This window comes from Grammomys surdaster, unplaced genomic scaffold (assembly GCF_004785775.1).
Source record: "Grammomys surdaster isolate TR1022 unplaced genomic scaffold, NIH_TR_1.0 62, whole genome shotgun sequence".
Lineage (NCBI taxonomy): Eukaryota > Metazoa > Chordata > Mammalia > Rodentia > Muridae > Grammomys > Grammomys surdaster.
The window spans coordinates 13,901,411-13,919,302 of NW_021604564.1; the positions used below are offsets into that span (position 1 = coordinate 13,901,411).

Here is a 17,892-nt window from a genome sequence, read left to right on the forward strand (position 1 = left end):
GTGTGTGTGTGTGTGTCTGTGTCTGTGTCTGTGTGTACATGTGAGGCGTGTATGTGGAGAGCAAAGGTTGGCTGCAGTGTCTTCCTTGATTATTCTTTACCTTAACTTTTATTATTTATTTATTTATTTATTTATTTATTTGATACAGGCTATCTCACTGAACCTAGAGCTCACCAGTTTGGCTAACCAGGATGGCCAGCAAACCCCAGAGATTCACTTGTCTCTACCTCTTTAGCTCTGGGATTATAGGCATGTGCCACTGTACTGGCTTCTTACATGGATTCAAAGGATGCAAATTAGGTCTTCCTGTTTGTGCATCAAATACTTTACCAATATTCCCCTCTCTCCAGTCCCTGGTGCCTTACTTTTTCTGTATCCTAGTTCCCTGCCAGTGAGATGCAGAGTCCCTCTTTCTTTTTCTCTGTCTCTGTGTGTGTGTCTCTGTCTCTCTGTCTCTCTGTCTCTCTGTCTCCCCCCCAACACACACACATACACACACACACACACACACCAGTACCTATATATCATTTTGAGTTCCTGGAGAGACATGCACTTTAACTGACTGTGACAGAGGACCTGTGCACACAGTGCTGTGTGAGGGGTAGTTTAGGTGATTCGGGATTCCCAGAGTTCCTGAGGTTGCAGAAACTACCTTATGCATCTTTCTCTAAGCCAGTTGAGAAGAGAAGCTGAAACACAAAGCCTTGCTTCCACACAGCAGGCCTTCAGCCCCGCTGTTTACTCCTCCACACAAAGCCCTTGTTTATGTGACAGATGGCAGTTCATGCTCGCTTCTCTCTCCCTCCCTTGCCCTCTGCACTTGTTCCCTCTGGTGCTTTGTCCTCTCCACATTTTCTCTTCTCCCACCTTCTCTCTCTGCTTCACACCAGTCTTCCTGAATCAACTCAGGGACTAAGCAAAAAAAGAAAAGAAAAAAAAAAAAGCAGACAGAATGTAAGATGCCAAAAGGTGGTTCTGTCCACCGAGGCTGCCTGCATTCACTGCCCATCACAACACGAGTACTTGAAATGTATATTGGCAAGAGATAACAAGCCTTTGAAACTGTAGTGGATGACACAGCAAACATGACTTTTCATGTTTGAAAAGTCCCATTAGCATATCTGTGGCAGGTATGTATTACACATTTCCTTCCAGGCACTCCCAAAGAACACATAGACCTTACTCTTGCTGACTATTTACTACAATAAGTGTATCATCAGTCAGCTTAGGGAGGGAAGTGTGTAGGATTAGGTGTGCAAAAGACTTTGTCCAAGAGAAGACTGGCTCTGTCCCCTGCAGAGCCCAGCATGGCACCTAAGCCTCTGCTTCTCCTGTAAAATTAAGTCATTGGATACATTGTTCACCTGTAGAGTCATCCCTGGCTCAAATATCTGTGACGTTAGAGCCATTATATCATGACCCATAACAGGAGTCTGACACTCACATACCTGCTCTGGGAGAAAGGAAAGTGTGCCAGAAAAAATGTCACCCAGTAACTGAGTCACGTTGAGCTGTGTAGGGGCAGAGACATGGAAGCAAGGGAGACAGACGCTTCGGTCACTTTGGTGGGAAAAAGAATCACCTATGGATCAGAGAAGGGAAAGAGAGAGAGAGAGAAGAGGATTAACGTAGCAGGAGTAAGGGGCAAGGCTGAGCACTCGCCTGGATGTACAGGAGAAATGAGCAGTGATGAAATACTAAGCCAGAGAGATGTGCTGCTGGTCCCCCCTGGTCACATGCAAGCCCCAGTTCCCAGGCATGCTTCAAATTGACATTCTCTGAGCATGCACACACTGGCCATTTTAGAGGAAGATTGAATGAGGGTCTGGTTCCACACAGAGTAATAGCAGTCCTACATAGCTACCTCCACTCCGCCCCCAGACAATAAAGACTCCCCTACCCATCCCACCCCCACTCAAAAAACCCAGGCTGTTATCTGAGCCCAAATATCTACATCTGCAAACGATTAACTCCAAGCTTTACTACCAATTAGGACCGTAAATCTCTGCTTACTTTGGCTCCTGCAAAGTTGATTTCACTGACTGGTGGGGGGCTGGAAGGGAAGGGGAGAAAGTCATTTGAGACAAGAGAGGAGAAATCCAAGCTTAAAGGGATGCACTTCAGACTCAAGATGGAGCATACGTTCTCAAGGGCCAGAGTGGAGAAAGCTGGCTAGGTTTGCCTTCTGAGCAAACAGCGGAGCAGATGGCCAGGGTCAGCAGAGATAAAGGGGCCGATACTGCTGACAACAGATGCTGGACCTCGGTGTCCAAGCCATGGCCTCGTCTTACCCCAGATTGTCCACTAATCACTCTGACTCTCAGGGACAGGGGTTGGTTTTGTTTGAGTTTCTTTTGTCTGTATTCTGTATTTGTGTTAAGTATGCTGTCTGTATATGATACATGCACATATGTGTTCCAGTGTTCAAAGCTCTTAAAGAACATTTAGGGACCAGCAGAGGACATCTAGTGTCCTGCCCCATCATCCTCTACCTTGTTCACATGAGACAGGGACCCTGGCTGAATTGTAAGCAGGAAACTCCAGCAATCCTCCTGTTTCTAAACCATTACCATTTTCACCACTACAGGTACATGCATGGCCACACCAGCGCTCTCTCTCTCTCTCTCTCTCTCTCTCTCTCTCTCTCTCTCTCTCTCTGTGTGTGTGTGTGTGCTCGCGCGCGTGCGCACGTGTACTCGCACGCAAGCACGTACATGTGCTGAGATATAAACTTGGTATTCATGCTTGTGTAGCTGGTACTCTTGCCCATCAAGCAGGGTGCTTCTCACAGTTTACAGAACAGAAGGCTGACAGGGTAAACCATAGGTCCAAGGTTATGACCATTAGAATGACAGAAACTGGATTTTAAACCCAGATCCCACATTCTTATAATAGGTCCCTAAACCTTGCCTTTACAAACTCTGAATTTCAAGGGCTTTTCAAATTGGAAAAGGAGACTAATATGCTTTTCAAAAATATGGAAAAGAAACACTGCCATGTGACTGGTATGCTTCGCCAGCAGGATGGGTTTCCTTTGGTTAACATGAAGTCAGCACAGAGACAGTACACCAATCTTGTGTTCATCAGGAATTCTAGTGCATTAATTTAACAGACATTAAGGATCAGTTTTTGGCCAAGACTATACAGTAGAAGCACCTAACGAAGATAATGTAATACGGGCCGTAACAGTGGGCTTATACCACTAGGCAGTCTGGAAGTCCACATTGAAGAAAGAAGCAGCTTAGGGGTCAGGAATAGATCATTCCATTGGTGAGTGAGAAACAGCAAGATAAATCAGAATACTATGAGTCTAAGAGGTAGAGCAAGTGCCAGGGCCTTACATAGAGGCCAGAATAATAAAATGTTCTGAGAAAGTTCAGACTTTATGGTGGTTTGGGCAGAAGCATTACATACAGAAAAGGCAAACTCGTAACCAGAATAAGTATCTACTCTAGTAACAGCAATGTTGTCTTTTCCATGGAGAAAGTGGTCCAAAGTAGTCAACCTGCCACCAGGTTGCTGGATGGTCACCCCGGGGATTGGTGCCATATCTGGTGCTCAATGTTGGTCTCTGCTGTTGACAGATCTGGCACTCACCAGCAACTGTGGTCAGGCCAGCGTTGGTGAGTGGAAGTCCATGTTGTTGAGCGTGTGCATAACCCCCGTCTCTGCCACCACAGTCACTTTATTCACAGGCCCATTGAGCAGTGACAGGGACGGCTGAGGAAAGGGGCTGACTGTCCACAGAACGGCTCATCCTAGCCATTGAGTGAACTCCTCCTCAGCTGAAGTCACGTTTCGATGAGCATTTACGTGGGACAGAAGGGTCCTTCACCCATTTGCAGAGCTCTGGATACACGCTTCTTCCCCACGTTATCGTTCTCATCAATTTTCCAATCATGCCCTTTCCGAATCTCTGACCAGCCAACCCATCAGCTGCAGCCAGTGAATCAGTGGACAATCGCACATTCAGATCCAAAGGCGGCATGAAGAGTGTGTCACCGGGCCTGACTTGAGCTTTTGAAACCTCAAAACCCACTCTAGTGACACGTTTCCTCCACGCCTCCTAATATTTTCAGATAGCTCCGTTCCCGTGACTAAGCATCCACATCTATGAGTCTATGGGGGCCATTGTTGTCCTAACCCCCATGGGACTGTATCAATGATCTGTGAGTGCAAACCAGGACAGAAGATGCAGATTCCTGGTCTATAGCTCTGTGAGAGAAATGACGGGGAGGGGTTTGTATTGATGGGAGGAAGATGAGGGCTAAGGTGACTGAAAGGGCAAGATCCTGTCTAATGAGGCAGTTATCTCTCACCTTCAGCTAAAACCTGACCTCCCCGCCCCCAAGAATTCGAGCACACTGCCTCAGAACTCTTAGCAGAAGCTATAAACATCTTCTCCTCAACTTACTTTGGTTTTGCTGTTGATTTATTCCTGTTTTCTGAGACAGGGTCTTAACAGTCTGGCTCCTGTCCTCCTCTCTCAGCCTCTCCAGTGCTAGGATTACAGATAAACCCCACCACACTCTGAGATCTGCCAGTTTTCTGGCTGAGTGTGGATATCGGGGCTGTGGCTGTCGGTGGGAGGCCTGTGTTTGTACCCGTGTGTGCGGAAGCCAGAGGCCAACCTCAGGTGTCTTTCCTTAGGAGTCAAGCACCTTTGATTTGAGACAGGTTTTTTCACTGGGACCAGATACTCACTAGTTTGGCCAGTGGGCCCCAGGAATCCGCTTGATTCTACCTCCCTAGAGCTTTGGTTATTAGCTAGGACTGCCATAAGGGGCTTTTTACGAGGACTCTGGGCCTGGAAGGGCATTAATTCAAGTTTTTCCAAAACATAGTAGATCTAGGAATGTACCTCACTGCAGCCTTAGTCAAGTGTGATCTCCCCAGTGGCCCCCGGGACCCTAAAATAACTGCTTATTCACTGTGCTTCCCCCCTCTCAACAGGTATGCTCATTTATTTTGGGTACGGCATCTGGAACAGCACCTTGGAAATCAGTGCCCGAGAACAGGCCCTGCACCAAAGCACATACCAACGCTACGATGTGGATGACCCCTTTTCCGTGGAGGAGGGCTTCTCCTATGCCACCGAGGGCGAGAGCCAGGAGGACTGGGGTGGGCCGACGGAGGACAAAGGTTTCTATTATCAACAGATGTCAGATGCGAAGCCAAACAGCCGGACAAGTAGCAAAGCGAAAAGCAAAAGCAAACACAAACAGAACTCGGAGGCACTGATTGCAAATGATGAGTTAGATTGCTCTCCGGAGTAAGGCTAGCCCACAGGAGCCTAGAGAGGGTGGTTTCTTAGTAAATCAGCCTTGTGTGCTAGAAGGTGGAATCTTCTTCCAACTCTCATTTCACAAACCCAGCCTTCCCCAAGGTCCATCCCCAGGCATAACCTGTCATTTGCTATTTTTGCTGTCAGGGGAATTCCGTTGAAGGGTTTTACCCAGGGCCCTTAACTAGCCCTCTTGTTAAAACAACAACAACAACAAAATCAAAAGACTACACAAAATTCTGTTAGTGAGATGCCCAGCTGATGGCAGCAAATGTTTGCTTTGCGGGATGGATCTTTGTGCATCTTACTAAGACATAGGAAGCTTCCTCCATCCCAGCTGAGAACGCAGGCCTTCCAGGAAGGAGTCACAAAGGTGGTGCAAGTCAGCTGTCAGCCCACCCTGAGCAGTGATGCAAGCTCCTCCCCCAGGTCAGTAGGTCAGGCTGTTTCAGGGCTTTCTCTGTCAGCAATACTGTGACCTCACATCTCACCTCCCCCTAAACTAACCGAGGAGGAGACCCAGCCTTCTCTTTACTTACCAAAGTTCTTACAGTTTCCAGACAATAACTTTAGGATCCAGAAAGGATAGAGGACTGAGAACACATCCCCCATAAAGCACTCATGTAGACACAATAGTATTATAGCAAGATGCACCATCGGAGCTCAAGAAGAAAATATAGAAGCTTAGCTAGCCATCTCTTGCAGAGGTCAGAAAGGCCTTGGCAGACACGAACTGTCTATCGTACATTCCTATATACCAGACTTCTGATGCTATGGTGGAAGGGCAGGGGTGGGCTGTGGTGCCATGCCTCTGATATGCCTGGAATAAGTAGGCTATTTGTTTTACAATCAGATAAAAGTCTTTGCAGGAAGAAGTGACTCAGCCACTGAGATCACATTGCAAATCCTACTTCATATTTCTAAACTTATCAAATCTGCAGTCTTTCTTTTTTCAAGCTAGGCAACCGCTTGGCTAGCTGCTGCTACTCTGAAAGCATAGGAGGTGCAGAAGGAAGGCCAGAGACTTAGGTCATGAGGCTCAGAGAGATCACATTCCCACATGGACCTCACGCTTCTGAAGAGCTCCCTTTTAGAGTATTTTTTCCTGTTCTTTCCCAAAGTACTTTCACATAGTCCGAGAGAAATGCTACCTGGTGACATTTAAGTGTAGGCTACCGAAGGATGCTTAAAAGAATTTCCCCAAAACAGGATAGGTGAATTTGCAACAAGAACAGCCCAAGAGTTGTATCGCCTGACAGCCATGGCTCCCATGGCTTCAACAGCAGGTATACAGTAAAAATGAAGACAATGTTCCTCACGCTAAGATTTTTGTGAGAATTTTCTGGAAGTAGGGCAAAGAGCAAATCCCTTGCCCTTTTTTCTTCAGTTTATCATCTGCCAAAATTTCTCCTGAGTATCAACTAACATTCTCCTTTCTTTCTTAAAGTCTGAAGCTCCTGCTTTCTTGGCATGTACTAGAGTAACAGAGAGAAGGTACACTTCCTATTGCGCTAACTCACTGAAATACACCAATGGCTAAGTAGCCAGCACGAGGAGACCTATAACTTCCACAGTACAGGGAGGTGCAGCTTTGGAGCCCCATGACCAATCCAAGAAGCTTCAACAGAACAGATAAAAATCAGTTGAAACTATTTTTTTAAGACAATGCTTTTCAATAAATTGGGTACCATGCCCCTAGCTAGTGTATGCCACTGCACTCAAATAACTAGTTTTTAGATCACTTCATGTTAATTATGTAGAACCCAGTATTCATTGTATCATTTTTATGTAATGTCTGACAAAACTGTGTTTCCTCTTGACTAAACTTAACCATTATAATCCAGTGCCTGGTCTGTGACAAATCACCCTGGAGAATTCACTGTCAAATAATGATGTCACTTTCCTTAAAACTAAGTTTTAAACTGGTTTAGGAAGAAGAAATCTGCCTAGTTACATAGAATCCAGTAAGCTGGAACCGCATCTAGATAGATAGACGGGCTAACTTTCTCTCCCTTAGGTATGTTTAGAGGAAGTATGGATACAAAGTAACAGATCTTCCCGTGAGTAAAAAGTTTTCTTTTACTGACAGTGTTTAGGTATTAAAGTAGCAGTGGTCTGGCGGCAGCTGCGTGAACCTTCTGTAACCTAAGAAGAAAGAGCATGAGCTTTATTAGTTAATGCCATTGGTGTTGATTCTGTGCAGAGCCAAGGAATTAATCTCATTTCAGAAGTTAGTAGCTTTGGATGTTTCTGTGCTTTGCTGACTTCACTCTTCTAACATTGTTGGTGTTATCTTCTTAGCTATCTTGGTTTGTTTCTTTTTTTAAGATGTGGTTTAGGAATTTTTCTTAGGTACATAGCGAGGTTCATTGTGTTTCTCAGCTCCTATGGAAGAGTCCCAGGTTTCACAAGGCGGTTTTCAAATACCATCAACCACAGGAATAACAATATGAGCATTTTCCTAACATGTCTGAACACTGTATTTGTGAAACTGCATTAGAAGAAGGATCACTTTATAAATATTAATCTTAGGAAAGCTCTTCTGGTGGGTTTCAGTGTATGTGGAGTCAATAATTAAATATCTTTGTATTCAATTTATTTATCAATACTCTGCATCATTTCAGAAAGATTGGAGGCAGCTATTAAAATGCTCCAAAATTAAAAGGGGAGAATAGAACTAAAACAGAAGAGAGGGTAACACAAAGCCAGAAGTGTGTGTGCTGCACAAGTGCAGAACTCTCAAGGGCTTGGCTAAGTTTTCCAATGAAGTGCATCTTAGAAAATAACAGACTTGTCAGTAACGACAACCAGTACTGCTACATGATTAAAAATAAGCCTTCTAACACCATGAGGACAGGGTGTTAAAACAGCGCAGACCACTGAAGTCAACAGAGACGCTTCAAGCCCAAATTGCACAAGCTACATGTGCCTGTCTGCTGGATAGTGGCTATTGAGAAATACCAGGTGGGCAGTGGTGATGCTGTAACCCCAGTGCTCAGAGGCAGAGACAGGCAGATCTATAAGTTCAAGGCTAGTCAGATCCACTAAGGTAGTTTTGAGACAGGCAGGGATACACAGACAAACCCTGTCTTGGAAGAAAAAAAAGAAATATCTTATGATTGGTGTAAGGGAAAAATATCTTATGGTATGTGTGGGAAAACTGAGTGGATGAATGAAATAGAGAGAAATCAACTATTCAGTAGTTATTCATAGTGTGCTCGCTGGTGTACTCTGGTGTCATAATATATGAAAGGCTTAGCTCCTAAGAAGTGAGATCTGTGGCTGGCCAGACAGCCCACAGGGGCCAAAGGCATAGCCCTCGTGCCTTTGATCCTTGGAACCTGCATGAATGTGAAAGGAGAGAACTGACTTCACACCATTATTCTCTGACATGGGTGTTCTGGAACACATGAGCACATGTGCACACACACCATGCATACACATGCATAATTGAAAACAAAATTCTTTGAAGAAATTGAATATATTTAGAATAGTATCAAAGATGGCAGGTGAGATGAAGATGCTAGAATGCTACTCAGGTTTAAATGTGGAAAAGACCTCCACACATTAGGAAGAGCAAGGAATACAGTATACACACACAGCCTGTGGAAGAAGCAGAGTCATCACGAGGTAGAACTGGAAGACGATGTCTAAGATACAGACTGTGGCCGAGCGCTGGCCTCTGAGTGGGTTTGTTCCCTGCTTTCCTCCAAGTCAAGTAAGGAGCTAGTTTGAGTGGAACTGTAATTTCTGCATGATTTCCATGTGCCAGGACTGAAACAGAAAGCCCACAGGTTCTCCGAGGGGAGGGAGTGCTTGAGCAATGAGTCAGGCAAGGTTGGACTTGAGAAAAACTGGGCAGTGGCATCACTGCCCAGGCAGGGAACAGAGTGTCATGTACACAGAGCTCCGTCAACACGGTAATGAAAAAAATTGCAGACTCAAAGCAACATACTGCTCTCCCTTCTTTATGAGATTCCAAACCTTAGGAAACATGGAATCTTCTAGCCTACAGACACGCAACACAAATTTTTAGCCACAGCAGTTTTCCAATGTTCCTATCAAAGACCAAATCTAACAATTCCTTATATCATGCTATCTGGCTTGATTGATATTGAGCACTTGGCTGCTTTAAACTAGAGGAAGAAGCTGGATGCTGGAATTATGCAAAGAATCTGGGCCTGCTTCTTAGCAAGGGCAAGTCCTGTGCCTCTGTACTGGTCATAGCTAAAATTCAGTCACTGTTAGAAAATAAGACCAAGAGAAATGTCTACACTGCTTAAAAGGTTTCTGAAACTTGACACTCTTTAAATCCCTCTTATTGGAAAGCACATTACCAGAGACTCCCTCTTCCAAATATACAGAATCATAAATAGACTTTCCATCTGTCCAAGTATCCACCTGAGAGACTAGGGGACATCAGTGTCCCATTTGCCACTGAGTTTTTATCTTTGGTTATCAGGGGCCTGGGGAATCCCTGAGACCAAAACATAGTTCCCTACCTTATGTCTAATGCTCTGTGATAAAAAAAAAAAGTCAAAGGTCAGGAGAAAAGCTGAAGCCAAAACAGGATCAGTTCAGGGAGTCCCAGGGGCAGTGGTGCATTCTTAGACTCCAGTCTCCATAAAGGGAGTGGGCCAGAGCTGGCTTTTATTTCTTATGGAGAGGGCTGGAGAGGAGGACTAGAAAATGGTGCAGTGTGGTGCCAGGCAGGGTTGTGGGATTTCTCTGCACTTTAGTGCCTGTTTCAGAGACTTGTTAAGGCAGATGTTTCCAGCACATCTTCATGAAGCCTCTCTCTGTCAGCCCTGCTTCTGGGAACTTCTTTAATGCTAATTATTCGTTTATCCACAGAGAAGCCCTTTGGAGACCCTAAGGCCAGCAGTCAATCAGCAGTGACCTGACCTTGAAAAAGTTCCCAGTCTCAGTTAACATTATTGGCTAGAACCAGCCTCCAGACCTACACTCTCCATACCAGCAGGGCCAGAAGCTGTCTCCTCCAGAGCTGTCTCTCAGTATTTGTTGGAATGCTGACAGACAGACACTAAAAAGTCCCTGCAGTCTTGTGTCCTGCTTTACTTTCTCTAAGATGTTAGAGCAGGAACCATCTCATTTGCTTTTCTTTTTTTTAATCCTCAAAAACAACTTCCTTTCTGAAACACTTTGCTCATCACCACCCTTCATTCTGTTTCAGCAACTCACAAGTCATTCTGAAACACTCAGGCACATGCCTTTTGCCAGAATTACTTCTCTAAGAAAAATAGAACGTGGAGCTAGAGAGAGAAGGAGAGCTCAGTGGTAGAGAGCATTTGCAGCTCTTCCATTGGAGCTGAGTTTGATTCCCAGCACTCACTTGTGTGCTCCACCCGCCTGTAACTCCAGCTCCAGAAGCTCCAGCGCCCTCTCCTGTCCTCCCCTGGTACTGAACTTATATGCACATACACACAGTCACATACACATATATTTTTAAATAAAAACAGTTCTTTGAAGAAATATGGAATGTTTTCTTTTCCTATTTAAGGATTAAAAGCTCTAAAGGGATTAGAAGAAATTTAAAGTCCACCAGAAATACGTGTGTATTCTGCCATATCAGCTAGAATAGTGTTCAGTACTCTATATCCATGAAATTACAAAGCCCAAAGGAGACTTCCCCAGACACCAGGGTTGAAGGCTCCTGACCACAGGTAGCTCTAACCTCTGACTCCTTAAGAAAATTTAGTGCATGTTAGATCACATAGGGAAGAAAAATGGCGTTCTGTTAGAACCAGGAAGCAGGGGCAGCCTGAGTTTTGTTAAGAAGCTTCTCTGTGCTCTTTCTTGTTTCTGTTTCTGCTTTCCTGACATTGACACTGGTGGTATTAGCTAAGGGAAACTGGCTGGTGTGAATTTTGTGAGAAGCACAGACTCTGAAGAGCAGTGTTCATTCTGGTGTTGGGATGATGGTGTCCTGGGCCAAGAACGTCCCCTTGATTGTCATCGCTGATGTACTGGTCATGTTCACAGTCATAAAGTTGAGACTTCACACTGGAAATCACAAGCACCCACTTTCCAAAGCAGAGACTCTGTTAATGTTGTAAACGCACCTAAATACCTCAACTCTCTGGGCTGAGAAAAGGAGCTGCAGGCTTTTAAGAGGGAGGCTAATGTACTAATTCCAGGAAGTCACATCATTCGGACCCGACATGCTGGATTTTCTCACTGTGGAAAAGTAACACAACCATCCAATTCTCATCCCAAAGTTATAAATACAATCTGTAAATTTCACTCACTTGGTTCTGTTCCATTTGGTCCTTAAAAAGTATAACTTGCATTTGCAGATGGTAATTAATGGTGTGTTCTCTGCTACTTTTTTTTCTTGTATGAAATTGCTGTATTGTTAACGTGTGTTCGTTATGTGGTTCCTAACACCCATTGGTGCACCATACAATGGGGTATTGTAATGTATTATGATGAAAGAGATAATATGCAGATGTACTATAAAGTGTGTTTTATTTTCAAATGACTGTGGTGTTGATAATATTTTGATTTATCAAAATACTAAGGGAAAGTTATAAATTTACCAAAATGTGTATATTTTAATAAATGCATAAAGCTTTATTGTGTGCCTTTACATTTAAATTTTTGGTTATTAAAAAGAAAGTCAGAAACAAAACTGTCTTGCTGTTAAATATTCATAGTCCTGTCAAACTTTTACTGAGAAATCTACCAGAGGAGAGAGGGGAAAATCAGGAGATTTCCCTTCTATCTCACCTCACAGTGCAGATGCTTTCTCCATTCCTGAATGGAGGTGCAGAAGTGACGCTCATGTTTCAGTTGTCCTCGGTAGAAAAGATACAGAAGGGCTCCCATTTAAAACTACTTGTATTACTATGAAACATTCTTTTTCAGCATCAAAATTCTCTAAAATCACAGCTTATTGAGTAGTAAATGTAAACTTGCAGAATGTCAGAACCACAAAACCTTTTACATTCACTTTTCTCCTTTGAGGATGGCACAGAATATCTGCTCCAGTGGACTCTCCAGGAGAAACTTTCTCTGGCCATGTTCTACGTGTGAGCACTGCTCAACTCCAATACCACAGCATTCCTGCCTCTCAGTATGATCCTCTCAGTAAGATTAATGTGGAACATTCAACTCATTTTTCCTATCCGTTTGAAAACAAGTTAGGAAAACATTTCCTGCCCACCATCCCAACCCAGTCACCATGGCCTAAGTGGTGGCATCATATTGTCTGTTTTGATTCCATAAAATTACCCCTAATAATTATCTAGGCCTGGTGACATTACCTGTAATCCCAACACTTGTGAGATGGAAGCAGAAACATCAGAGTTGAGGTAGTATTGAGCTACATTGCACGTTCAAGTCCAGCCTGGGCTTCCTGAGACACTATCTTGGGGGAAAAAAAAGACAGGGCTAGGAAGACGGCCCAGTAAGTTCAGACCCCCACCATCCACGTCATCCATGAGCAGTTGGACGTGACAGTGTTCACCTGCAATCCTAGCATTCCTACAGTAAGATAAAGGCAGTAGTAAACAAAGGCCTGTCTCAGACAAGGTGAGAAGTAAGGACAGACACCCAAGGCTATCCTCTAACATCTACACTAACATCCTCTAACATGTATCATCACACATGTGCACACAAAAGCGTACATGATCTCATAAGGAAGGGAGACAGAGCTGAAAACTAGCATATTCAGGTTCGTCAATGACCTGGCTGCACACTGGCTACCTAGGCTACTCCCTGGACAGCTGACCTCTAAAGAGGACTGGCCCATCTGGTCATCTGGCCTTCAGGGTGGTCCTTATTGTCCAAGTCCACAGTCTAACACAACTCAGTGTGACTTTCCTGCAACCTGGTGCCTCCCCATGCAGAATCAAAGGCTTTGCTGGTCCACTTTAGAAGCCATTGAACGTGATCCTGAGACCCGAGGGACCAGATGTGCCACTTCAGGCTCAGGCATGCAGCCACATCCTCCTCCAAGAACATGTAGCCGCCTGTGGCCAAGAGTCAACTGGGTTCACCTGAAAGGGGGCTGGGAACGAAAGGTAGACGGAGGGCGAGAAGAGATGAAGCCAAGACAAAGGTCTCTGATCAAGGCTCAATGCTTTAATGTTCAGCTCTCAATTTAAAGGGAAAGACCCCGCCCGAAACCCTTCCTAGCTTCAGCAGGAGAGTTGGGAGGGATAATCCGTTCTTGGTCACAGGTCACCGCCCGAGATGTCTCAAGGAAAGCCCAGGAGCAGTTCTTCTTACAAGTTCTGTGCAGCCAAGATGGGTAACTCCACCTAGATCTTTATCACTTGGTCTGTTGTGGTAAACAAGGTCTCTCAGGCCTGTTCAAGGCCGGGGGAAAGACACAATAACACAGCGTCGTTCCTGTGCTCTGTTCACGAAAGCTTTGAGCCAGTGTGTGCCACAGATTCTCTTAAAGATGATGAATAGCTTTTCATACAGTGATTATTGAAACTTACAAATAGGCTTGTAATGTTAGAATGTTAGATAAAAAGTAATAGCACTAATTTTTATTTTTTAAATTTTTTGTTGTATTACACTTTGCTATCTGTGTCCTTGAGATTCTTTATCCCTTTTTCATTTATGTAAGTGGACTACCAGACAACGATGCTCCCTCTCTCCCCAACTCTAGCAGGGCTTGAGTAATTTACATCACTAGCTTGAAATTAGCCATGGTGGTGTTGGCTACACTGTGCAAATTGACAGATTATTTTTTAATGGCACTAGTTTTTGGTTTTGGCAAGGAGTTTATTATGCACACATTATTTAGCCTTTCATCATTACTTACATCCTTTCCAACTAAGCACACCAGTAACCTGTCGCTGCTAGGAGGCTACCCTCCTACCGTTGCAGCTACTGTGGGGAGGGTTTGAAAAGTTATTTTCCCTTCTCCATCCTCCCTGTTTCTCTTCTCCTTCCCATCATACAGTGAGAACAGCAGGTCAGTTGGCAATCATCCTTTAGTCTGACTAAACCTCCCTATTGCAATATGTCCTTTGTCTTGGGGATTCTTAGTCCTGAAACTGGTAGAATGATGACACATTTTTTTTTCCCATTGAAGAACTGCAAATCATACCAGAGAGAGGTCACAGGATAGCCTGAGACCAGAAATTACCAATATTAAAATGAACTAGATGAATATTCTAAAATACAACCCTGTCTCATGGATCTCACAAGTAGAAGGCTATTGAACACGTGTTAGAGTGTGGATAGATTGGACCTAAGTACACTGATTGGCAGGCATGTAAACTGTCATAGTTGCTATGGAAAATAATATGACACTATCTCCAAAGAATTCCACCCGAAGTCACCATATGCTCCAGCAATTTACATAGTATGTACCATATGTATGCAAAAGAATTAAAAGCAGGGTCATATAGGAATGTGAACACTCCTGCACACACCTGAATCATTCACAACAGCTAAACCATGAATAAACCCCCAGTGCTCAACAGTGGACCAGCAAAAGTGGCAAATAACAACAATAGAATATTCCACATTCAGAGGGAGAGGAAATCTGACACAAGCCACAGGGTCAGTTTTGAAAATGTTGTTACATGAAATGAGCTGGTCATAAAACAGCATGTGACATAGGATTCCATTCCCATGACCAAGTGCTCTGGAGGGCAACGGGGTGAGGTTTGGGGGATGCAGACTTTCACATTTGCAAGATGCAGAGTTCAGGAGGGAGTGCTGGTGGAAGACACTGATCAGAGCTCAGGAGGGAGTGACACTTCGGTGTCTTCCATGCCTCTGAGTGATGCTAAGATGACGAGTTTCACGTCACAGATATTTTACCACAGTTTTTTTCTTTTTAATTACACGTTTTTATTCAGAGTGTCAGAGCTGCTTCAGAAGCAACAGTTCCTTACCCTACAACTCTAAAACTATTTTTTAAATCAAATATTCCAAGTGCCAAGAGAAGGGCAAAACGCTGGTGATGCAAGCATGTGATCCTGAGTTCGGATCTCCAGAATCCACGGAAAGGCCAGGCATGACAGAGCACTAGGAATTCCAGCTCTGTGGAGGGAGTCAGTCAGGGACCTGGAGCTCTCTCGCCGGCCAAGTAGCCAAGTCAGCGAGCTCCAGGTTCAGTGAGAGGTCCTCCCTCAAAATGATGATGATGTGGAGAATAACTGAGAGAGACACACAACACCAGCCTTTGTACATACACACACACACAAACACACACCTATTTACATACACCATATACACATACACACACATACACACACACATACACACTCACAAGTGTGTGTTCCATTAGAAATTTTAGAAATTCCAAGCATTAAAACGACAGCTTTCCTGTTTTTTTCTTTCCAGCTATCAACCGTTCACTGGCTGGTGAACAGTCTGTCTGGTTCAGAATCTCATTCCTCTTCTACACATAGGTCCTGCTTCCCTGGCCAGGGTACCATCTTCCATCCTCAGACAGTCCTCCAACAAACCCACTGCAGTGAAATGCTGAACTGTACAGAACTCAGAAAATACCCACAAGGCCCCATTCCGTGATCCAGAGATCCCAGGTCTCCAAGCTTTTATTATGGATGCGTCAAAGCTGCTGTGCACCCTTCCCAGTCATTTAGAATATTTTCAGAAAGGAATGTGCCCTCTGCTGATCTGTTATCTGGATGAGATTCGTGCTGTGGCTGGCTTTCTTGCCGAGAAGGGAAATAGAAATGATTTGTGGCTCTAATTAACATCAAACGCCAGAGCAGGAATGCGGTTTGGAACAGAATCCAAACTCAATCCTAATGGCTAAAGACAATGATTACATTTCCTTCCTAACAGAGATACTCCTCATGGGGTGAGGTGGGGCAAAGAAAGCAGGGAAGGCAGTGGAGGTTTCCTAGTCTGTGGGGCTCCATTTCCAACAGTGCCCCTTGAATGGGCTGGGGTTAGATTTGTTCTAGGTGTGATAATACAACGTCCTTGGATTTTCATGCCTCTCGCCTTCCGCCTTCCGTCTTGGATGAGAAGATTGAGATTGTCTGAGCTGAGCTTAGAGGAAAGGGCAAGTAGAAGCTTTTCATATCAGCCTGGGAGACTTGAGGGCCTATAGAGAAACGTCCTTCTGCTCTATCAGGAGATAATAGCTGGACTTCCTCCATTGGAAACAATGTCTGTTGGTCTTCAGTTTAAAAAAAAAAAGCCTCCTGGCTAATGCTAATTGTCCCTCCCCACCTACACACCTACCACACCACCACCACAGTCCAAAGAAGGAACACAGTGTCTTAACTCATCCACAGCAAGATAGGAATGATTGATACCATGCACTCCTTCAGGTTTTCATAAACCTTGAGAAATGATTACAAGATCCCTTGGGTACATGGGCAGAGTTTGGAGGAATCCAGGAGGAAAGGGGATATCAAAAGGCAGGCTTGGCTTTCTTTACTTCAGTCTTGTCCAGAGATAGATCAATGAGGGATGAAAGATACCACAAACTAGCCCTGACGTGACACCCTAAAGACCATCATGAAGAAAGAAATGGCTGGTGGTGTATCCGAGAGAGTCTTAGACTCAGCTGACTGTCACTATGACAAGACATACCCCCTGTGTCCTCATCCTCAAATGAGTTGACCCATGATTTCTAGCTTCCCAGGTCACTGCTAGGAGGGTCATGCATGCCTCTCTTCTGAGGTACAGCCTGTGCTGCAGAGTGCATTCAGTAAGTGTTAGGTGAGGAAATGAGTCACAGAAGCTGTCTCCCCTAACCATCTCAAGGGCCTGGCTGAGCTTTTGCAAAAGTGAGGCCGATTCCCATCATCCCTTGTAAGTGGTCAGCAGCTCAAATTCCAGGTCCTCTCTCTACACCCATAAACTAGCCCTAGGAAAGTAAACAGAGATATGATGAAATGTTTATACCAGAGGATGTATTTGTAATCACCATGGAAAATATAATCAACCATGCCTCAAACTGATGGGTGGGGCTTCAAATGAATTAAAGAACAACAAAAATAACACAAAATATCTGTCCTTTGATAATTCCCATATGGGATGATTTTTAGGTTTCCCTTAAAGATACCAAAAGGCACAGATGTTAAAATCCCTTATGCAGAGTGATGTGGTGTTTGTATATAGGTACGTAAGGCCTCCCATGGGCTTTAAACTATCTCTAGATTATTTACAATAACAAGTACAGTGTAAATGCTGTATAAACACTTGTCATATTGTGACATTTAGGGAATAATAACAAGAGTACAAGTCCCCACAGTGCAGTACAGATGTCTCTTCCCAAGCATTTTCAAACTGTGGTTAATTGAATCACAGACAGGAGACACCAAGAGCCCATTGTGCTACACAGCACATAAAGGCATGCGTTAGAGCACGTGGATTCTTCATTCACTACGTTAAATTCCAAATGTAACTCTAGTTCCAGGAGATTCCATGCTCAGGGGGATTTGATTACTTACTTTTCTGCACCCTGTGGAAGGGCTGATTCAGGGTTACGGTTCTAGAGGGGTACCAGCCCATTAAAGTGAGGGGGCCCAGCACAATGTCCTGCACAGCAGTGGCTACACAGAATTTGAAAATATGTGTATTTTACATCGTTTTGAAAACCATTTATAGGAAATACACAGAAGATCGAGCAGTAC

The 17,892-nt window shown here is 44.3% G+C and overlaps 1 protein-coding gene across 1 annotated transcript in view; it reads left to right on the top strand.

The window, feature by feature from the left end:
- Slc7a14 (solute carrier family 7 member 14) overlaps positions 1 to 5,276 on the top strand; it is a 50,713-nt gene extending 45,437 nt beyond the window's left edge. Inside the window, exon 7 of the mRNA XM_028764405.1 lies at positions 4,954 to 5,276. Coding sequence (XP_028620238.1) covers positions 4,954 to 5,276 — 323 coding nt within the window. The remainder of the gene's footprint in view (positions 1 to 4,953) is intronic.
- Positions 5,277 to 17,892: the final 12,616 nt, after the last annotated feature.